Raw genomic sequence first — 24,110 nt, forward strand, 5'->3', positions numbered from 1 at the left:
GGCCTATGCAAGTGTTCAAATCACTGTGCCCTTTAAGACAATTCATTATTTCTAGCTGTGGAGGAGGATGGTTGGAGAGGTCCAAAATGCTCTTGTTTACACAGCTAATTCTAGACTGGTACAGGATTAAGCATCTGTAACCTTAGTTGGTGTTAATAATTTTAACTGCTGTAAACAGTAGTACAGTCACTGTAAGAATGAGTTCAGACTAAAGGTCATGATTTCTAGGACTTTAATCTCTACACACAGCATATGTACAAGAACGTGCATGCATTGCAGCATTGTTTGTAATGAAAATACTGGAAACAAATAATAGGGAACTGGTAGAGTAACTTATGGTATATCTGTACAATGGCTACCATGCAGCCATAGCTCGAATGATTTCTGGGATACCATTAACTTTAGGGACTTCCTGGGAGTCCAGTGGTTAGGACTTTGTGCTTCCATTGTAGGGGCCACGGGTTCAATCCCTGGTCAGGGAACTAAAATCTCCTAGGCTGCACTGCACAGCCAAAAAAAAAAAAAAACCCAAACCCAAAACAGCAGTTGTTTCTGAAGGTTTGGGGGAAGGAACTTCTCACAGTATGCCCTTTTACATTTTTGTACTGTGTGCATACTACTTTTTATATAGACAGCTCTGCCTAAGTCAAGGAGTAAATTCAGTGTGCTGTGTAACGCTACTGCAATGCGTAATACAAGGAGAATGAAATGCGTATTACAATGAAGGTGTAAAGGCATATGGAAACATGAAAGTTGTAGATGTTGAGTAACTGAAAATGTTGAGAGGAAATGAGGAACTTCAAGCCATGCTTCAAATGAGGCACCAATAATCTCGGTCATTATAAATAAACATCCTTTTTCCTGATACTTAAGGTTTTCAATAGAGGGCAGTTGGGGTATTTGTCCTGTGACTACGTCAAACATGCAAGTGAGGTATTTCCCAGATGGCGATAAAAGAAAGCCCCACTTTATGAAGAGCCTAGTGGGTTGGCATGCTTATGACTTGGTCAGCCTACTTGATAGAAGATGAAATGGAGGAGTGGAAGCCAGGTATTATAGTCCTGGCTTTGCCACTAATTCATTGTGACCTTAGGCAAGTGAACTTCTGGATCTACTGTCTGTCTATAAAAATGTATAGCCCCTAAAAGTCAAATTTGAAAAATGAAACGGATAATTCCTATTCCTAAGGGAAAAAATTTCACAAAAAGATGGAAAAGTATTCAGCTTTCCCATTAAGCAAAAGAATACAAATTTGAGATTTTATACCTGTGGAGACAACAACAAAACCAACATACCATAGCACTGAAATTCTATTAAAATCAGTACAAACATTAATATCTGTAATTTACAAAGCATTCTGGAAAATATGGCATGTTTACATAACTGAACCATGGAGATAGTCCTACCCTTTGACTCAATAACTGTACTTCCCAGGAATTGGGATACTTCATGGATACAAATATATATATATGTGTGTGTGTGTGTATATATATATATATATATATTATTAATTTATTTGAATTTGAAGATATTAATTCATTTGAATGTTGTAATAATAAAAGAAAAAATCTAGGCAAATGGTTTAATATGGGAACCTCAACTTGAAATATTGTACATCTTTGAGAACCATTTTTAATACTAGAAATGTTAAAAAGAAAATGCTACTCTGTTCAATGTATACAGAGATCATATACAAATATAAAATAATTTCACTTGGAAGAAGTATGGGTATCTTAATCAGCATTTAATATTTTTAAACTGGCTTGTAAATTCTAATAAAAAGAACTTAAGAATGTATTTGAGGAATTCAATCATTTGACCTCTGAGGTCTGTGATTCTTTATTTCTTTGATACAGCATTGAAGGCTTTGCTGTGAGGAAACTCGAGTGGACAAGATAATGGTGGATGAGATAAATCTTCAGAGTAGATAAGACTGTGGTACAGCAAGCTGAGGCCCCTGCAATTTGGAGACAGGGACATATAGTGGGTTTTTCTCTTCCTCTTATATATTAACTCAGGTATGAACTGAATTTCGTGTTATTTATTTTTTTAAAAATTTTAGATATATACTACATCTATATCCACATCTGAGTAGAAAAGCTCAAGAATGATGAGAAAAGATGTAAAAAGGATAAACACAGATATTAGAACAGGGTGGAAGCCTGGAGACAAGTCTAACACAACCTCATTTTACATCAGTGTTTTTCACGGTCTTCATGTTTCCATGAAAGGAAACATGGTATTACATGTAGAGAAAATGCAACTTGGAGAAGATATGGAAAAAAGTAGTAGTGGAGGGGAGGAAGGGAAAAAGGTAAAGGCAGCAAATAAAACACTGTACATCTATGTGTATGTGGATGGTAAAGGGGATGAAGGCTGCTACCACAGGGTGGAAGTGACCACTAAGCCCAAAAGGTAGCTGCGATGGGTTTCACACACGGTTCTATGTATCTCCATCCTGGTGTTTAACTATCCTGTTCTAAGTACAGATCTTACTATCAGACTTATTCTAACTCAAAATGAAAGTACAGCCTTTCAAGTCTGAAAGATTAATGCTAATAAACTAGACCTTTAACCATAGAACATTGTTTTCTTAAAAAAACTGCAGAAACTGGTATCACATTGGCTTTTTCTGGTTTCTACATAAAGAAGGATGTTGAAAGATAATTTATTTAGATTGTACTAATTTTTTCTCCTCAGAGCTCATTTTCAGACATCAATTGTTAATTTCCAAATTAAAAAATTTAAAATCTTATAGTAAATCCAGATGGAAAACACATTTTTTCCATATAGCTTCAGAAGGACTTTGCATTGGTTCATTCTATCTGTACGACTTAGGTACGTGTATGTACTCTCAGAAATCAAGTTTTATGTATATAAACTTCTGAGATGAGACTGTCTGAAATGTTCGCAGAACTCTTATTTTAAAGGTCTGGCTTTAGTGCCATTGGTATGCTGGTGGCCACAACTATTTTGTGTCCAGAGGGTACTACTCACTTTGCTTGAATGTTTGACAGAATTTACTGATGAAAAAAAGCTGATGAAGGACAAGTTAGCGCTTGTCCAAGATGGGATTTTGCCTTGAGCACTGAACAAATCAGATTTTAAAAGTAAAGTTCAACTTAAAAAAAAAAAGTAAAGTTCAACTTACATCCCATTTTTGATGTTATACAATACTTGGCTTACTGGCACATGTTAAAAAAATCAAGCTTTACTTTTAATGACTATCAAGCAACTTATTTAGTTCTACTTCAATAAAATAAGGACTATATTAAGCAATTTATCTTTTTTTTCCCCTTCTTAGACTTCAACATCTTGATAACCTTATATTAAATCACAACCTCATTTTACATATTTCAACAATAGTGTGTAAACTAGACTTTTGTTACCTGATTTGTATCTTACTATTTAGAAAATGTTTATGGCAACTTCTGAATTATCTTCAATTAATATTTGGTGCCAAACATCTAGGTTTCAGGCTGTATTTAGTTTCCCTTCTCTCTCTTACCCACCCTACTCCTAATAAGTGGTTAATAGTTTATTTAAAACAATTCTACTTTAAGAACATTTTCTACTTAGAAAAATCACATAGTAAGACCAAGATTACTAGGAAGACCTTAAAGAAATGTGTTAAAAGCTTAGAAGCAAAGTGTGGGAGGAATAATAAAAGCTTAAAACCTAAAGGTTTTTAATAAGATGGAAAAAGTTAATCATAAGTATTCAAGAATCATATCAGCACACATTAACATATCACAACTAAGCATTTATTACACTATTTAAGAAGGGAAGTAATTGCAGTGGTATTTCAGAAGCTATATCTTTTTTAATGTAATATATGCTCATAAACTCTAAACAGTATTTTAAAATATACAATCTCTCCAAAAGAAAATATTCAACTAAAGATAGATAACTTTTAATGTAAGCAAAATGTTACAAGATTTTTTAAAATTAAAGTCATCATCTGATTTTCACAACACATGTACAGAAATTTGCAAACTTTCTGTACAGAGAAGTATAACCTCTACTCTTGAGCGAGGCGTTCAATGACACGTCGATAATCTTCCACGAGTTCCTGAAAGCTTTCTTCCAGCTGTTCATGTTGCATGCTTATTTCTATCTGGTTCATCTGGTTTGTCAGTTCTTCCGGTCTGAGACATTTTCTCATTTTAGCAAGATCTCTCTGTTTTTTCTAAGTAACAAACACGAGTATTGGTTAGACCAAGAAAGCTGATATAAAAAAATATGTCTCCAGTGTTAAAAATAGTAGTAGTAGGAATATGCCCAAATCTATCCCATACATTTTTAAGGAAGCCTAAACATAATGTTACATGAATTACAAGCCCTCTAAAAAGAGGGTTCCAAAAGACATGGAATTTGTATCAATTAATGGTAAATATAGGTATGTGAGTGACAGCCCCCTCTCCAAAGCATACTAAAGAACTGGCCAGTACAGACACTCAAATATTTCTTTAATAAATAAGGTACTGTAACTGAAGAAAGACAACTGAAATTAAGTGCTATTATTTCATCAATTTTTAATAGTAATTAATCATTAATTATGTTAATCTTAATTCCAAACTGGCTTCTTCTGCCACTATTATTTCTGAGTTCCCTTACCCAGCGATGTATTTATGGACCACGTATTAATTTTACCATAAACTGTTGGGAGAGTTTCAGGAAGATAAGCCAAAAACTGTCACACTTTAAAAAACAGTATTAACTAGCATTTATTGAGTCTCTACTGTCTAGACATACATTATCTTATTAAACCCTCTCCATTTCACTGAGAAGGAAACTACCATTTCTCAGGAAACTGAGATTTGCATCACCCTAAGAATCTGGTAACAACTTTTAGACAGGTCACTATCAGAACAATACAGTTAGTATACTGAGGATGGGACTGGAAGGGACCAAGTTAGCAGTTAGTTTAAGAATTCAAGAGATGATGAAAGCCTAGGCCAAGTCTGCTTAGTTACAGACCAAGCAGAGGTGGAAGGTACAGAACAGATTTAGGGAGGAAAACACTGGATGATGTGGGGAAAGAATGCAGAATGACTCCAAGATTCCTAGGTGGGTGGCAATACTGCATTATATAAAACACTGTAATATATGAAACTTTCATACATTTTCTTTTTTTTCTTTTTTTATTGCATATGTGTATTTTTTCTGTTAGTTTTCTTTTTCTTTTTTTTAAATTTTATTTTATTTTTAAACTTTACAATATTGTATTAGTTTTGCCAAATATCGAAATGAATCCGCCACAGGTATACCCGCGTTTTCAACTTCCCTGGTAGCTCAGCTGGTAAAGAATCCACCTGAAATGCAGGAGACTCTGTTTCGATTTCTGGGTCGTGTAGATCTGCTGGAGAAGGGATAGGCTCCCCACTCCAGTATTCTTGGGCTTCCCTGGTGGCTCAGACAATAAAGAATCTGCCTGCAATATGGGAAACCTGGGTCCAATCCCTGGCCTGGGAAGATCCCCTAGAGAAGAAACAACTACCCACTCCAGTATTCTGACCTGGAGAATTCCATGGACAGAGGAACCTGCAGGCTACAGTCCACAGTCGCAAAGAGCTGGACACAACAGAGCGATTTTCGCTTTCATACATTTTGGATAAACTGCTGTAGATTATATCCTCTTTCACTTAAGCATTTAATAAAGAGCTAACTTTATATAGAGATCAGAAATCAAGTATATTAACTTATGTAATCCTAAAAACTATGAGACAGGTACTATAACTTTCTTCAATTGAAAAAGAAAAAAAAAAGGTGCAGGTGTTAAATAATTTGTCATAGAGGCAGTAAGCAGAGAAGCCAGGATCCAACCCCTAATGATTAATTAGAAGTCCGTATTCTGAATTCCTATATACTGCTACTGCTACTGCTAAGTCGCTTCAGTCGTGTCCGACTCTGTGCGACCCCATAGACGGCAGCCCACCAGGCTCCCCCGTCCCTGGGATTCTCCAAGCAAGAACACTGGAGTGGGTGGCCATTTCCTTCTCCAGGGCATGAAAGTGAAAAGTGAAAGTGAAGTCACTCAGTCGTGTCTGACTCTTAGCGACCCCATGGACTGCAGCCCACCAGGCTCCTCCATCCATGGGATTTTCCAGGCAAGAGTACTGGAGTGGGGCGCCATTGCCTTCTCCCAAATTTCTATGTAACTGCCTACCAAATACAATTAACAACAACAACAAAAAACCCTGAAAACAGTCTTAACTCCATCCTAAAAACTAATAAATGTCTCTCAAAGGAAACCTTAATAGTTTTGGAATATAAGACATGCAGTGCTTCTCAAACTTAAATGTGCACAAACATCAACTGGGAACCTTGTTAAAATTAAAATGCAGGTTCTCATTCAGTAGGTCTGGGGTGGAGTGAGAGTCTGCGGTTCTAAAAAGTGCTCCTGGATGATGTTCATATTGCTGACTTAGTGTGTGTTTGTGTGCGTGGCTGCACTGCTTGGGGGATTCTTAGTTTGCCAACCAGGGATTGAACCCATGGCCCCTACAGTGGAAGCACAATCTTAATCACTGGATCACCAGAAAATTCCCAATGTTGCTGATCTTCTAATCACACTGTGAATAGCAGTTCTAGAGAAGTGATGAAAATTCAGGTTTATTACTCCCAAGCCCTGGAAGGACAGTATATTCCTCACTCTTCAATCATGTGGATAATAAATCCTTTGTTTCTGCTGTGAAAGTTACTTTTTTTTTTGCCAAGAAGCACAACTGCCTCTTGGCGGCACCCAAGTTAAGGAAACGGGTCAGGAACTAAAAGGTAATGCATCCAAAAATTATCATGGTATGTTATAAGAAAAAAAATTCTTCTTCTAAACTGCTAACCAGTTATAACATTTATAAAATAATCTAACCCCATTGCTTGAAAATGCCTCCAATCATATTAAATTCTCGTATACAACAGAACCATCATTTTAGTTCTTAAATATTAACTATCAATTCTGCTACAAATAACCTACAGAATGAATCATGTGCCAGTGACATACTGTTTTAAATTATTAACTTGTTTTAAAACTCAACATAGAAAACTAAGATCATGGTATCTGGTCCCATCCTGGCAAAGAGAAGAGGAAGAAGTGGAAACAGTGACAGATTTTATTTTCTTGGGCTCCAAAATCACTGCAGACGATGACTGCAGCCCTGAAAGTAAAAGATGCTTGCTCCTTGGAAGGAAAGCTATGACAAAACTAGACACCTTACTAAAAAGCAGAGACATCACTTTGCTGACAAATGTACAATGTAAGAACTGGACGATAAAGAAGGCTGAGCACTGAAGAACTGATGCTTTTGAACTGTGGTGCTAAAGAAGACTCTTGAGAGTCTCTTGGACTGCAAGATCAAACCAATCAATCCTAAAGGAAATCAACCCTGAATATTCATTGGAAAGACTGATGCCAAAGCTGAAGGTCCAATACTTTGGCCACCTGATGTGAAGAGCTGACTCATTGGGAAAGACCCTGATGCTGGGAAAGACTGAAGGCAAAAGGAGAGGGAGGCAGCAGAGGATGAGATGGTTAGACAGCATCACTGACTCAATGGACATTGATCTGAGCAAACTCCAGGAGACAGCGAACAACAGGGAACCCTGGTGTACTGTGGTCCATGGGATCACAAAGAGTCAGGCACAACTTAGTGACTGAACAAAAACAACAGATCTCTTACGAGTGTTTACTTCCCCAGTTTATCTCCCCCTTCATTGCCACCTTCAATTTCATTGTCAGTTTTTCTCAGATGGATGTCAGAATTAATTTCTATTATAATTTTTATTGACATAGAACATCTCTGAATTAAATTTAAGAGCTCTGAGTACCTAGGAATAAAAAAATACATGTACTAGCTTTATGGAAAACTATGAAACTATTAGAGAAGTTCCTCATGAGCATGTAAACTATGGTTCTTTTAAAATAAGTTATTTGAGCTATTTGTTTTATTGATTTTAATATTCCTAAAACTGCATGTGTATACTGCTTTGTATATGTAGGAATTATAAATTCATCTTTTAAACTGTGTTTAAAAAAAAAAAACTTAAACTGATTGGGGATCACCTCTATCCAGCAAGTGACTTACATTGGGAGTACAAATAAAATACTGAAAGACAGAACTCCAGAAGACTGGAATAGACCTCCTCTAGGCTCAGAAGAAATTTCTCCCTCCAAAAACAAACAAAAAGCTAATTCCTTCATAGACTAAGGCTGTGGATAACCTTAATTAATGCAGAAAAATTAATTAAAGATCATATTAGTGTCAGTTTATTTAAGGTCCAAAAAACAACTTTCTTCTTGCCTAGTTTTCAGAGGTTCCAAGAAGGTTTACAAATATCTCAAAAATTCTACCACCTCTAAGAGCGCCTTAATTTCCATCTGCTCAACCAGTCTCTTTTGTGAACTACAGAAATAAGGTTCTTTTGCAATAATTTAAAAATAATAATGTTGTGGAGACGTATAAAAAGTCCTAAGACTTATCGAAAGGTTACCTTTAAAAACATGCACACTGTATTGTATTTCTTTCTCATCAGTTCCTCACTATGGAAGTATTTCCATTTTAGAGAAGAGAAGCCTAATACCCAGATTTTAATAACTGTCAACACACACAATTTGTAAAAGTTAAAGCTAGACCTCAAAATTGAGTTTTCTGATTCCAAATCCAATGCTATTATAACAATGATTCTAAATTTTGTACTTGCAAACCAATTATGAATTAAAATATGCCTATGAAACAATATAAAAATTTAAATGCTAAAACCAAGCAGCTGCACCAACTTTTCTTTTTTTTTAGTCAAATTGTTCAAATTTATCTTTTTTTGAACACCTGAAAATTACTTCTGTACTAAAGAATTTCTTTTTGTGCTTTTAAAATGATTCTAGTTAATACAAATTATTTTTATCCCTTCTTGGCACTGATACAAATAAATTATCAGTACTTAAAGAACTTTTAAAGTAAGGTACAACTACTTCTAATATCTACCCAAATAAATTTCTTAGTGGAACTAAACTGATATGGAAATTTAAGCCCTTAAAAAAAGGCAGCACAGAATTGGACTTTGCTATCAATAAACAATTCCATTCCTCTGTAATAACTTAGCAAAGTTACATTTTTTTATAATAAAATGTATTAAAGTGAAACATAAATTCTAGATTCCAAACTTTCCCCATTTGGCATATATTTTAAAGATTTTTTAAAAATTCAAAATCACACTCAGTATTAAGCAATTTTACTTTATTCTTAAATATAATTTTGCATTTGAGAATGCTGTGATAGCACAGCACAGTATACAAGTATCAGCTTGGAATGACAAATTGGAGAAAACCATCTGCATACATTCAACAAAGAAATCTAACTCTTCCCTTGCATATAGGGCATTCAACTACTTCTAGGCTTTTACCAAGTTTGTGGTAGGTTTTCTATCACACTGTGGCTATCAACCCAGATCAAGATTTCTTGGTTTTCTCAATGAGACAGAATACTGGATAACTAAACTCGTTAAACTTGGCATACTATAAATAGGGTTTGAGCAAGTATCTAAAGAATTTAATATTTTGTATGAGTGCAAGGATGGTGATACCGATTTTGACTGTTAAGAATTTAAATAGTTTAATAACCAGTTTTTGGTGGTCTTTTAGAAAAGGTGAACTTGCTAGACAGGTGAGGATACTTAATAATATAAAAAAAAATTATTATTCTTAAGAGTAGACAATACTTGCTTTTATGAACTACAGATATTCCCATTATTTGGCATAACTTCCTGACTGCTATTTATACTTAGAAATCATCTTTTATTTGCTGCATCTGCCTATATAAAATGTCACAAGTATCTGAGATACATAATTTAATAAATTACTAAAAGTTTTAATACTCTTAAATGTTGTCATGCTAACATCTAATTATACTGTTCTATATGCCCAATTTCATCATAAAGAAATTTTCCAGCTACCAAGTTAATATTAAAGATCAAAATCTTTGGAAAGTACCATTTCTACCAATTTTCTGAAGTTTCTGAGCTGACAAACATAAAGACTGATAAAGAATAAAATGTTATTTCTGACAAATTTGGGGGAATAGTCGTTATAATTTATTACAACCTGTTATATGCAGATGGTAGTTCCTAAGTTAGAAAATCAATTAAATTGATTTTATTAATTGATTAAATTTAAGTATTCCATTAAATTGCTTAATGAAATGGCACTATGAAGAAAAAACATATTAATTCCAGACACAAGATTTGTATGTCAGGCAAATAATTATTTTTATATTCAAAATGTGCTATATTTAGAATTATAACAAATTAAGAAATACGGTTGCACTGCAAACAAGATGTGATAAAGGAAAAAAGCTGAGATTCAACGAGTAGTGTGACCCTATATACCATTAACACTCAAAAGACTGGCTCTATAAAGCAGAATCTATGATAAATAAAACTTGGATTAACTTAGAAAAATCATAACTATGCACTTGATATAAATTACTCATTATTAACTGACACTCTCCTTAAACCTTAAGACAGATTCAAATTTGTCATTCATGTTCCCAACTATGGTGCTGTATAAGCCTCTAGGTCTAATAGTATATACAAATGCAGTACCCAGTAATTAGTTGTTGAATAAATAAATGAATATTCTCTCCAATCAGATTACTGCCCAACTACAAGAATCACAAATCTTCCTCCACACAAGTTGGCATGGACAATATCTACCTTAATAATTAATGGCCAAAAGATGAGGAGGCCAGACCTGATCTAGGAGTGGAATATTTTTGAGTTAAAGGAAAATGAAATGAAAAAAAGCAGGGGGTAAAGGAGCAAGAAAGATGACAAAAGAGATGAACAACACTAAGTTGTGATTTCAGCTCTGGTCAAGTACAGGGGTTACAAAAGGCAACCAAGGCCATATTTAGGAAGAAAGAAGCACGTGTAAGCAGAATATAGGGACAAATAAAACAATGGAAAAAAAACAAGATAATTTGTTAGGAAAGATTCTGGGCATTCAGTTTTTTAAAAGATGCATACAATGAAAAAAATAACCACGAGCAAACTATCCTTGGGATTAGTTTTTAAGTGAATGGAAACATTTATAGTTTACACTGGAGAATTCTTATAACTAACTGGAAGAATATTTTCACTTTTGTAAAGTTTAGCAGCATGATAATGATTTGGACTCTCCCACACATTGGCATTTGCTAGATATTCTTCATTTTCAACAGTGACAAGAATAAATGTTTAAGACTTCAAAGTCCTACCTTATATGGGCTAATTAGTCTTCTTTTAATATCCAGTCTATAGCTTCTGTATTGTTCAGCATCACTCATGTCAGTTACCAGTAGTCGAAGAATTTCATAAACCCGTCTAGCATGTTGCTAATAAACCAAAGAAGAACATGAACATTTCAAATCACAAATAGTAACACTTTCCCAAAAGAACATATCATATACTGAATACCTGCCATAGGCCAGAAATTATGCTTGGTGCCAGACAAAAAGCAATAAAAGATAGTCTCTGTGCTCAAGAAGGCAAGTAGTCTACTGTGTAACACAAATGAATGAGGTACGGTTAACTTCATGATAGAAATGTGCACAGGACACTACGGCAGCACAGACTGAGAATGGGGGAACAATGTTAGAAGAGGCGTCCTGGGGGAATAAAACCTGAGTGAGTCTTAAAGGAAAGGGAGCATGCTGCTCTTAAAACAGGGAGGCACTATATGTGCGTGCACGTCTCACGTACACACGTGCAGAAGTAGTTTAACATTGCTGGGACACAAAATGAAAAAAACTGCGAGTAAATCAGCTACATGAAAATGGTAGCAAAAGAAGGGGAAGGAGACCAATCAGAAAGCTCAGTTGTTAAATCAGGCAAAAAATGATGATGGTATTAACTGAGACAGCACAAACAGTAATACTAAGGGGACAAGGATTCTAGAAATAAAGAGGAGGAAGACTGTGGAGGAGGGTATGGAATGACAGTGAGATTTTCACAGAGTAGGAGAGATTTAGGAGGCAAGAGAACATATAAATCTGAATAAAATTTCAGACGAAGGACAAGGATTTAAGCAATATCAACATACATGGCAAGAGTTTAAACCTTAGGACTGGTTAATGGTTAAGACAGTCCAAGGAAAACATACACAGTGAAGACGGGGGTGTGTGTGTGGGGAGGGGAGGTCAGAACCCTGTAGTATAGTGCCAGTTAATGAGCAGACAAAAACAGTCAAAAAAAATATGAGAAAAATCAGGAAGTTGTGGTAACATTGAAGCCAAAGGAGTAGGCCTATAGTTTTCCTATTTCTGTCATTCCACTTATTTATTGGGAGTGAGGAAGAGGTCAGGTATACATAGGTTAAGATAATACTGAAATTTCTGGAAGAAACACCTGAACTGAGCCTGAAAAATGTACTACCTGGCCAGGCAAAGATGAAGAAACAGGAGAAGGGGTTATCAGGGCAAAGGGAATAGTTGATATACAGGTACATAAAAGGAGTAAAGTTGTAGCACAGTTGGGAAATGGCAAGAGGTTCAGGAGAGCCAAAGCATACAGGAAAGTGGGAGGAAGCTGAGGCGAGCAAGGCAGGCACGGGCCAGATGACGATGGTGTCTGTATGCCATACTGAGGAGCTTTAATCTCAATAATAATGTCTTCATATTCTCTTTCTCTTGAAAGCTGAGCTATTAAATAAATTCTAGTTAATTAAAGGTTTAATACAGTCTGAGATATAAATTATTTCTAAAATTGTATTTTATCTTAAAACCATGAGCCCATTTAAGTGTTTTTATGCGGGAGAAGATGGAAAGTTTCAATTCAAATTGTTTTTTGAAGGTCAGTCACCAGTGAACGTTTGGCATAGTTTTGGACCTCAGGAGGAAAATCTGGATTGCAGATATAACAGATGAGCTCTCGGAATTAAGTAGAATGAGAAGAAATGAGGATTGGATAAAAAAACTCTGGGAAGAATTATATTTAGGGAGCATACAAAAATGTAGAAGCCAGTGACAATATCTCAAAAAAGATGAGCACAGTGGTTAATTGAAAAGCTAGGAACTGCAGTGCCTTAGAAGCCAGGGGAGGGGAGGCCGTCGGCACCAAGTCCTCACTACTGGATACTCTTCATCCCTCATATTTTTATATTCCAAAACCTACCCATTGTTCAAGGCTTAGATCAAATGTATCCCCACTATGAAATATTTTGACTTCTTGCTAACATAAATATAATAATTTCCTCTGAATTCCTATATTATTTGTCTGTACTTACCTTAAGATATTTATTACTTTAAAATCCAAACAAATACATCTAGAAGTATAAAAAGTGAAAATTATATGTTTTATTCCAATCCTCCTCCTATCAATATAGTAGTATCCAGGGGCACTAACTACTTTACCAGTTTAAATAAACATTTTCTTGTTATACTTAATGCAGCCATGAAATCAATTATCTTTCCATTCTATTAATGAGAAAACTGAGGCAGAAGGAAGTAAACTAAATTGCTCTAAGCAATTGCTCTAATTGCTCAAGTGGTAAAGCCAGATTTGATCCTGGGCAATCTGGCTTCAGGGCCTGTATGTTTTTTTTTTTTTCTTTTTTGGCATGTGGGATCTTAGTCTTAGTTCCCTGACCAGAGATCAAACCCATGCCTGCTGCAGTGGACATGTGGTCTTAACCACTGAACCACCAGGCAAGTCCCAGGGCCTGTATTCTTAACCACTGCTACTTCCTACACATGTATTCTTAATGTATTTGCAACGTTTAAATTATGTACTTAAATTATTTTTTTCAAAATTTAAATGTTTTCCTTCCAGAATAAAAATACCTTATTTATTTTGAACTTCTGTTGAGCCTCTATTGCCATATCTTCACTGAATCCTTGCATTAACTTTTCCCGGGAAAAACAGGGCAAATCTTGACAAAACTTCACAAGCACAAAGTCTCTCAATTTCACATAGCTTTTGGATGGATCTTCCGCTAAAGAAAGAAAGCAGAATAACATTTCCCTTACCCAGCATAACTTATTCATCATCTGCAACCTCAGTATACACACTAACCTTAGAAAGGCAAATATTCTTCAATGAATTATATAATACAAAAGTTACAATATGAAAGATTATAAATAAAATAGCACTACCATCTTTGTCAAATAAAGTTATAGGTACAATCCTTTTGCAAATAATACATATATATTATTTGCGAAATTTCAACTACTTTTCAAATATAAATTTTTTAAATTAATTAATTAGTTTTATTTTACAATATTGTATTGGTTTTCCCATACATTGACATGAATCTGCCATGAGTGTACATGAGTTCCCCATCCTGAACCCCCCCCCACCTCCCTCCCCATCCCATCCCTCTGGGTCATCCCAGTGCATCAGCCCCAAGCAACCTGTATCAAACCTGGACTGACGATTTGTTTCACATATATTTTACATGTTTCAATGCCATTCTCCCATCAAATATAAATTTTTGACTAGTTTGTTATCATATGTACCTTAGTTTTATTTTCAGTTAAAGCAGCTGTATACACAAGAGATCCAAGTTTGGATAATCAATTCCAAAAGCCATTTTCTGATAGCTAAGGGTTCCAAAGCTAAGTTTATAACTCCCTTACTTTAATCTAATAAACTTCAAAGTCTTCTATGCTTCTTTAACCTAATTTTAAAAAAGTTCTTCCTTTTACAAAACACTCTTTTTCATTTAGAGAATATGATTTTGATTCTTTCTTCATTGCATCTGAGTAGCATAGACTTCCTTTATGTTTGTCTATGTTATCTACATTAGACTGAGTAGTGGACAAGAAGATACCAAAACATATAGGTAGAAAAAACACTGCATAGTCAGAGAGCATGAGTTTGAGTCCCAGTTCTGTCATTTATAGATGAAGGACTTGAGGCAAATTATCTTATTTCTCTGAGCCCTCATTTTCTAATTAGTAGATGGTATAAACAAAGAATGTTGAAGTCTGAGCTAGTTCATGGGTCATAAAACAGTTTTGTTACAATTATCAACTCTCTACCAACTGTTCAATGCAATCCCTATCAAAATCCCAGCTGGCTTTTTTTATTGCAGAAATTAACGAATTCATCCTAAAATTGATATGTAAGGAAATCAGAATAGCCAAAACAACCTTGAAAAAAGAACAAAAGTCAGAGGACTCACATTTCCTGATTTCAAAATTTACTCCAAAGCTACAGTAATCAAGACTGTGATACTAATATAAAGATGGACATGTAGGTCAATGGGACTGAGTTGAGAGTTTAAAATAAACCCATACATTTTTGGTCCATTAATTTCTGAGAAGGGTGCCTTGACAATTCAGTGAGGGAAAGAATAGTCTTTAACAAATGGTACTTGGACAACTGGGTCTCCATAAGCAAAATGAAGTTGGTTGGCCCCCCCTTTCCTCACACAGTACACAAAAATTAACTCAAAATAGATCATAGACCTAAATGAAAATAGAGGAGTAAATCTTCAAGATCTTTGGTTAGGCAATGGTTTCTTAGATAACAGAACCAGAAGCACAAGCAACTAAGGAAAAAGTAGATAAACAGGGCTATATAAAAATTTATAACTTTTATGCTTCAAGTGATAACCTTTAAGGAAATGACAAGATAACTTATAGAATGGGGTAAAATATTCCCAAGTCATATATATGATATGTAACTGTAACCAGACTTTCTATATAAAAAACTTTGTAATTCAATAAGTAAAGGTCAAATACCCACCACCCAATTAGAAAATGGGCAAAGACTCTAAATAGGAATCTCTCAAGAAGATATAAATACACACAATAAGCACATGAAAGGATGTTTAACATTATTAGCCAAAGGGAAATGCAAATCAAAACCACAATGAAATACCATTTCTTATCCACTAGGATGACTAGAATAAAAAAGACAACAAGAATCAGCAAGGATGTGGATAAACCGAAATCCTCATGTACTTGCTGGTGGAAATATAAAATGGCACAGCCACTGTGGAAAACAGTCTGGTGTTTCTTTAAAAGGGGAAACATAGTTATCAGATTTTCCACCATTTCCACTCTTAGGTATGTACCGAAGAGATATGAAAACACAAGTCCACACAAAAAATTGTACACGAATATTTATAATAGCATTATTTAGAAGAGCCAAAAAGTAGAAACAACCCAAATGTCCAACAACTGATGAATGGATAAATAAAATATAGTATATCCATACAATGGAATAGTATTTGGCAATAAAGTACTAAACTAAATAAAAAATAAAGTACTACAAGGAAGAACCTTGAAAACATTATGCCAAGTGAAAGAAGTCAGTCATTTTATTGTACAATTCCAATGTCCAAAAGAGGCAAATCTACAGAGACAAAAAGTAGATTAATGGCTGTGTAGCACTGGTGGGGGGTTGAAAGGGTAGGGGAATAAGAGGAAAGAAGTGACTGCTAATGAGTACTGGGTTTCTTTTTGGGAGAATGAAATACTCCAAAATTAGGTTAAGGTGATGGCTGCACTGTAAACATGTTTTTGAAAAACTGAACACTTTAAATAAGAGGACTGTATGACATGTTAACTATATCGCAATAAAATTTTTATTAAAAAAAGAATCTGAGCTAAAGGTAATGTTTTATGATTGAGTCATTCATTCATTCAATCTATATGTACTAAATACTGTCTTTATATTTCTATGCAGCACTTCATATACATGTAATTATTAAGTAACATTATATGACTATGGATTTAAGGTGGTAAAGTGAAATTCTGTCATGGCATCGGTTTGGTATGAAATTGTGATTAGGAATACACAGAAAATGAAATCAACAGTAAACCAAATAACAAATGCAGACCTACAGAAAATCACCAAATAAACATAACACTGTAATTAGTTACTTTGTCTAATTCTTCAGTCTTTTCCTTATTAATCTGGTCACATAGCAGTTATACAAGTCACCCAGAAACATGAAGGACATTCTGATTCCTCTATGTGCTGCCACCAGTGTTTTTTTTTTTTAACTACTACAATAACCTGGTTTTCCTCACTTGTACTCTGCAGCTTTATAAAATGTAAAATGGACTGACACAAACCTAGATTGAAACCATTCAAGTATACCAGTGTAACTAATGTGTGTCTCAAAGAAAGGGAAGAGGGAGAACAGCTAAGGAAACACTGGCCAAAAACTTTCCAAATTTGATGAAAAAAATTTTATCCATACATCCAGGAAGCTCAACAAGCTTCAACTAGGAAAAACATAATGTTACATATCTAAATACATCATAATCAAACTTGAACGTGAACTGAATGAAATGAAAGCACAATTTATGAAAATTTATATGATCAGTAAAACCAGTACTTGTATTTATATAATAATATTTAAGTATTATTTAGATAGCTATACTATTAGAAAAAAAGGACATCAAATCAATAACCTAAGTTTCAATCTTAACTAGAAAGAGTAAATTAATCTCAAAGCAATAAGAAGAAAATAATAAACGTTAAACTGGAAATCAATGAAGTAGAAAATAAAACAACAACTGTAATGAAAACACACCAAAACAATTCTGAAAAAGAACACAACAGACTTTCATTTCCTGATTCCAAAACTCAACATAAAGGTCGAAGCTCTGCTACCACTGGAGCCATGACGCCCAAAGAGAGCAAAAGCAAGGCCACATAGGCTGGGTGAGGCAGTATTTGAGTCCCAAGGAGATCAACAAAGCCATGGTCCACTGATGATGAGTTTGCAGCGACCAGCCCTAGTCTGCGTTGTCTAGATGCTCACTGAGAGCAGGACTGTCTTCTGGGAGTGTGTGCCTCTGGGTCCCTGAGGCCCCTCTTCTCTGCTCCATTCCCACCCACCTGGCCAAGGCCAGTACCCATTTCTAACTCTACTCATCAATCATTTGAAGAACTGTCTGTTTAGTTTACAGCCTCCAGGCAAAACAGGCTCCACAAATTCAACTTACATTGAATTTGTGGAGCTAAACTTGACATTACTGTTAAGGCAAAACACACACACACAAAAAAATCCTCAGTAAGAAAACTATAATAAATGTATCAAGACAGTATGGTTCCAGCAGCACTACAGACACAGATGATTAGAGTCCAGAAACAAATCTTTACATTATGGTCAACCTATTTTGAACAAAGGTACCAAGGCAATTCAATAGAGGAAAGGATAGTCTTTTTAGCAAACTGCTGGAAAAACTATGATCACATGTAAAGAAGATTAATTTAGAAACTTTCCGCACATAATGCACAAACTTTACCTCAAAATGGATCACAGATCTCAATACAAGAGACTGGGGATGGGGACTGACTGGGGATAGAAACGAGGGAATCTTTTTATGGTGACAGAAATATTCTAAAACAGGCCACAAAACTAGGCAAGTATACTAAAAATACTGAACTATATATACACTTAAAATGGATGAATTTAATGGTATGGAAATCAGACCTCAATAGAGCTGCTTTAATTAAATCTCTACTAAGTGACAAACTCTTAAGCAAGCATTTCTTGAAAAAATGTTCTGAAGTGCTAACAGCGACACACATGCTTATCCAGTCTACCTCTTTCTGGTTTGGAAAGAAATAACTGTGTTGCTAATATCAGTATAAAATAAAATTTAGTATGGGAGAAAGCCTAAGTAACTTAAGTAACTAATACCCCCCAGAATTTTAGGGGAAAACACATCAAAGGTAAGAGAATTACAGTTGATAAAAATCTAAAAAAACTCACACCACATTCTTATCTGTAATTTTCACATAAATTAAAAATTTGTGTAAAAAAAATTTCCACTCAGGTTTAAATAATCCATTATACACTAACAATATTTTGTTTGTAGCTTCATATAAGTGGCCAAGTCACCACTCTTAACTTTAAGTGCTTTAACTAAAGGTGTCAGCCTGAAAATGAACCTAAAATGATAACACCCATTAATTTGTGACATCCTTCAATTGCTTTGTTTCTATGCTACATAAGTGATGCATTTAAAAGATGAAATTTGCTTGGATATAAATTTATAGTTATACATGGGCTCAAAGTTTGAGTTTTTTCCCCAAGTTAAATACATCATCTACCAACATTAATACTCTGCTATCATTTAAAAAAACACTCTTTTAACTCTTCATATTACAAAACATTTACAGATAAAATTCTAAAAAGCCATGTAACATATTCCAGTACTACAAGGAATATTTAAAGAACAGATTTAATTAACTCTTAATATACACTGATAGGTTAATAACACTGACATATAGCCCAGGATCAATTTTTACTGTCAAACGCAACTGTCTCTGCAATTCTGGAAGAAATAAATCATTGATTCTATATGTAAGGTCATATAACCAAGATGTGTTAAAACGCTGTATATCTTATGATACTGACATCCTCAAAAGGAAAATGGCACATGATATAAAGAACTGTTTCCCAGTATTTTACTTTTAAATGCTAAAAATAGGGAATTCTCTGGAGGTTCAATTGTTAGGACTCGACACTCTCACTGCCAGGACCAAAGTTTGATACCTAGTCTGGGAAATAAGATCCTGCAAGTCACGAGGCATAATGTGCTAAAAAAAAAGTGCTAAAAAAAGAAAATGGGTGGCAATTATACCACAAAAACTTATCCTGTAACATAGGCCATCAATGGTTAGGTTTTAATTTTTACTATATCTGGCTATATGTCAATTAAGCAAAAGGCCATCTCAATATAAGGAATATTCTGGGTTGCAAAGGGAAATCCAGACCCTGCAAAAGATCCAAAAGTTTTAAAAATATGCAAAATAATAGATCTAAACACAACTAAAACAACCACAGAGAGAAAACTATCCTTTATTTAAAAAGACTGAGAATGGAAATCTAGGAGAAATATCTTAATGAGAAGAAATGTATCAGTTATTTTTAGTAATTTGCTAAGAAATGTTAACACTGAAAATAAAGGCCAATACCCAGTTTTCTAATTCAGAAGTCCTTTAACATGTTCAGCATTTTCTCTTTAGAGACTTCAGTTTGCAATGAATAAAGGCTACCATTATTGATGACTCTTCACTGAGATTTAAGAAATAAAATTCTTTATCTGCTAATTGGCGCTAAGTATCAAGGACTTTATAGGCTGGAGTAGACAGAAGAAAGTGGTTAAGAGGCTTCACAGAAACAACCCCTGCTGGCACATTACCCACTAGAGAAGACAAAGACTACTTATGGAAACCCTAATCTCCAGACTAAAATCACCAAAAAGTCTCTTCATGTAGTACCAAGTCCAAGCTCTATAAGTAAACAGAAGCTAAACAACTTTCAGCTTAGCTAAAAAGAAGTGTTACTGATTGTGTAAAGTTTCCATAATTTTACAAGTCACTAAGCTAGTGAAAGTGTCAATTTATAACTTTTGATATAAAGTAACTTTAGTAATTACTTCTTTATCTCCCAAGTTTCCAAATCATTTAACAGCAGCAATAAAGTTAGATGAAAAGATAAATCAACTTTATAAAATGCTTGAGAAATAGACTGAACAAATAGTCATACCATACTTGCAATATATATATATTTCTGACCAAGATTTCCCATTTTATATTCAGTTCATTATCCTCAATTTGTTCAACTAATTAAGCACTTCATACTCAGAGATGCAATCCAATTTCACAAAGGGTTTATGATTTAAAATGAAACTTAAGTCATCTCTAAACAGTTCCAAAAAGACCTCAGGAGACTGCTATTTAAAACAAAAGTTATTTCTGACAAAACCAAAATTAGTAAAGAAGAGATTTAGAAAAGCTCTTTCAGTAACAAAATTTACATACCTGTAATATCAAGAACAGAAGGAGATGCAATGTAGTATCTATGAACTGTTTCAAGAAGTTGAGCACCATGGCCTTGACCTTGAAATGGAGTCAATATCAGCATTTGACTATAGTAAAGAAATTATATTAAAATATTACAATCTGACCAGTTTACAGATTGCAAATCACTACAGTAATACAAACATTTTAAAGTTTGTGTAGTTTTTTTTCAATCCATCTTTAAGAATTCCAAAAACCACCGAGACACTCAAAATTGTAAACATTTAATCTTCCAAACGGTTTCAAAAGGAACAATGAAATAAATCAGTACACAGCCAATGAATAATGGTATTTTTTAAAACAAATCAACACTATTATAATAAGTATTAGAAACTTCAGCAGTTCCTTCTTCTGAAATAAAAGACAAGGCACGTGTTATACTGCCAATTACCTTACACGTGGCCGGGTTTTGTCTGGGTACACATAGTAATTATAGACTGTCATGTAGCCTACGGTCGCAAAGAGTGTAGCTCCATCCTTATTATACTTCTCAAATCTGCAGATAAAACAGAAAGCCAAGCAGGTCAATTACAGTCGCGCTCCCATGCAGTGTCCATTTTCTTTTCCATTCTCTGACTGAATTTTCAGTGTCAGCAAGCTACTCTGTGAGGGCCCAATGGGTACACCTGCTATGTTCTGAATATACAATTCACTTAATTGGTGTGCAGCAACTTGGATAAATCAGACCTCTTTACATCACTTCAGTGCACTTGCCTATTATAAAGATGAATAGGTGGCAAGTAAAAGAAAACACAGGCAAAGCTCATTTTACTGTTTAAGCCTACATTCAGAGCCCTAACGGACAACAGCATTTAATTCGGCTCTATTCTCAAGGTCTCCCAAAGCATAATGAAGGAAAACTCAAGCCTCATAAACAATAGTTTTTCTTTCCTGGGAAAAATATCATTATACTGTCCCAATAATTGGGCTGCCACAATTAAAATGCTGGCTTTGTGGAGGTAATAAGGTCTACTGTTGCTTTAGAACTGTACTTACACTAGAAAGTAGTGCCATCTTTCATCATCCACGTCAATAAAGCTAGCAGTTTCAATAAACCACATCAAAAAGGTCTGAAGCCTTTCATGATATTCTCGAAAGCCTCTACATGTCATGTCAGCCTAGGGAAAAAGCCAGGAAAAGTCAGGTGAAACTCATCACAGAGGTAAGTGAAAGTCTGCAGAACGCAAAACTATTCTGTGGGAAAATGTTTAGAAGTCTCAGATTAAGATGTGTACACAGACACACATACAAAACAGATCTTTGTTTTTAGTGCTGACAAAGACTTGTTTCCTGAAGTTAAAATAAATCAGTGAAAATAACACATCAAACAGAACACAGGTTTCAGGCAAATTAAGTAAGGGAGCATTTAGATCTATCTTTACCTTATAAATCTGAAAGGTAAAGTTTTCTCCTCCTGTTGGACTGAGAACAGAGTATGTGTGAAGTAAGGTTCCAAATGGCTTGAAATCAGCTTCTTTTTCCAGCAACGAAAGAAAATCATTTGTGTTTGTGCAAAATCCAGGTGGAATGATTTGTCTAATTTTCCCCTCAACATCATCTGCCTAAAGAATGGAGATTAAAGGACACACACAGAAATTAATAACTCTGACCTAGTCGAATATGCTTAGTTTTTTTGAAAGGGACAAAATTCACAAAACTTCAATTCACTGTTAAACTAAACAAGTGAACACATAGCAAATTGGGAAAGGATGAGTTTCATGTGTACAAGATTCTGCCACAAAAATGTGAGATGAACACAAGTATAACGCAGAAATAAAAAAGAGGAGGTGAGGCGGGGAGTCTGAAATCAACTGCAAGAATGAATACAACCCTACAGAAATCTCTAACATCATGTAGAGAAGGCTGACCACACCCCTTCAGGACAACTTGAACTGGCCAAAACGAAAGACTGATTATTATTTTTATTAAGTTACATGTGTCAAGAAGAGTATATTATTCAAGACATGAAAGGATCTCCAGCAGTAGTGAGGTGAGGCTAGAGTCTGACCAAACAAACGGTAAGCATGAGCAAGCAGGTCATTAACTCCCTCACACCAAAACTCAAAATTAAGACTATTTAAAATATGCCCACTTAGGAAATACATAAATTATATGACTGGATATATTATCCACTCATCCTATAACGTGACACAATTTTTACAGAGTTGAATTTGTGACAGTAAAAAGAGACAAGCCTGGACAACAAAATTAAACTCAGAGATTAAAATTACCCTTGTTAAACAACCTCGATGAATGTTAAACTATCAGCTGAGCAGACTTCATAATCCTTTTCAAAACCCCAAAAGACCACTTGATTGAATACATTTACTACTTCTCTTTAACCATGAATATTTGATGAAGTCTTACAATAAAGTATTACTGCTTCTCACCAGGCAATAAAACTTAATGAATTGGTCTCAACTTAACAAAACCTTATCCCTCAATACAGTCCCTAAAAGCCTGACATTACATTCAACAAAATGAGCTTGCATTCTATTCAAACTTTTTCCTGAACAATGAGGCCAGGTTTTTACTTAATGGAGTTTGCCGTGAGTTCAGCTGTAATGTTTGTATTGTATCTATTTCCACAAGGACTGACACAAGAACACTTTGTGTTAACTTACTAAGCAGCTCTTTCATACCGTTTACATGCATGATGGGTATTAGTTCTAAACCAAGACCCTTGCTACTTAGCATTCAAAACAGGGAAATTAAGATGCTTAGGACAAAATGCACTACAAAAGGCTAATACAACATGCTACTAATTCCTGTCCTTTCAACCATCTTTTAACTAAGCAGAAGCAATGCACCTGCAGATGAATAGCACTTTATTATCACTCAGTTACATTTCAGGATAGAGAACCAGGGATGGAGTTTATTACAAACAAGTTTTATTTTCAATGCTCTGGTACACCAACATTTATATATAACTTGTTTATAGCTATAAAAAAGAGCTATTATTTTAAAATATAGCTCTTCAACATTTTACCCAACAGCTTATTTCTAACATGTACACCAGTCTGTACAATCCATTCATGCTCAAGGTTAAATGCACCACATTTGACAGAACTACTTTTGCTTATTTTTAAAGTACTATTTGATAAATATTTTCTCTTGAAACTGCTAACTAATATGAAGAGATGATCTTAAGCATATTTTCTAGAATTTGTACAATTTCAATAATTGTAAGAAGAAAGTGTAAGAATAAGGGATAGGTCTAATATGTCTGTTGTATGGCAACTAAAATCCAAAGTAGCAATGGGTAAAGGTAGTATTAATTCAAATTTTAAAAAGTCAAGAAACAC

At 34.6% G+C, this 24,110-nt stretch overlaps 2 protein-coding genes across 3 annotated transcripts in view; one reads left to right on the top strand and one right to left on the bottom strand.

The window, feature by feature from the left end:
- SLC25A12 (solute carrier family 25 member 12) overlaps positions 1–24,110 on the top strand; it is a 183,816-nt gene that overhangs the window by 12,180 nt on the left and 147,526 nt on the right. The gene's annotated exons all lie outside the window — the stretch shown is intronic.
- The window catches only part of HAT1 (histone acetyltransferase 1), a 38,849-nt gene continuing 18,481 nt past the window's right edge, over positions 3,743–24,110 (bottom strand). For both annotated transcript variants that reach the window (XM_019970912.2, XM_019970903.2), the window contains exons 5-11: positions 22,188–22,367; positions 21,802–21,923; positions 21,197–21,301; positions 20,767–20,873; positions 13,812–13,963; positions 11,250–11,366; positions 3,743–4,189 (exon numbers count right to left, since the gene is read on the bottom strand). In XM_019970912.2, coding sequence (XP_019826471.1) covers positions 4,022–4,189; positions 11,250–11,366; positions 13,812–13,963; positions 20,767–20,873; positions 21,197–21,301; positions 21,802–21,923; positions 22,188–22,367 — 951 coding nt within the window. In that variant the 3' untranslated portion in view covers positions 3,743–4,021. The remainder of the gene's footprint in view (positions 4,190–11,249; positions 11,367–13,811; positions 13,964–20,766; positions 20,874–21,196; positions 21,302–21,801; positions 21,924–22,187; positions 22,368–24,110) is intronic.

Source organism: Bos indicus, chromosome 2, assembly GCF_029378745.1.
Source record: "Bos indicus isolate NIAB-ARS_2022 breed Sahiwal x Tharparkar chromosome 2, NIAB-ARS_B.indTharparkar_mat_pri_1.0, whole genome shotgun sequence".
Taxonomy (NCBI): Eukaryota; Metazoa; Chordata; class Mammalia; order Artiodactyla; family Bovidae; genus Bos; species Bos indicus.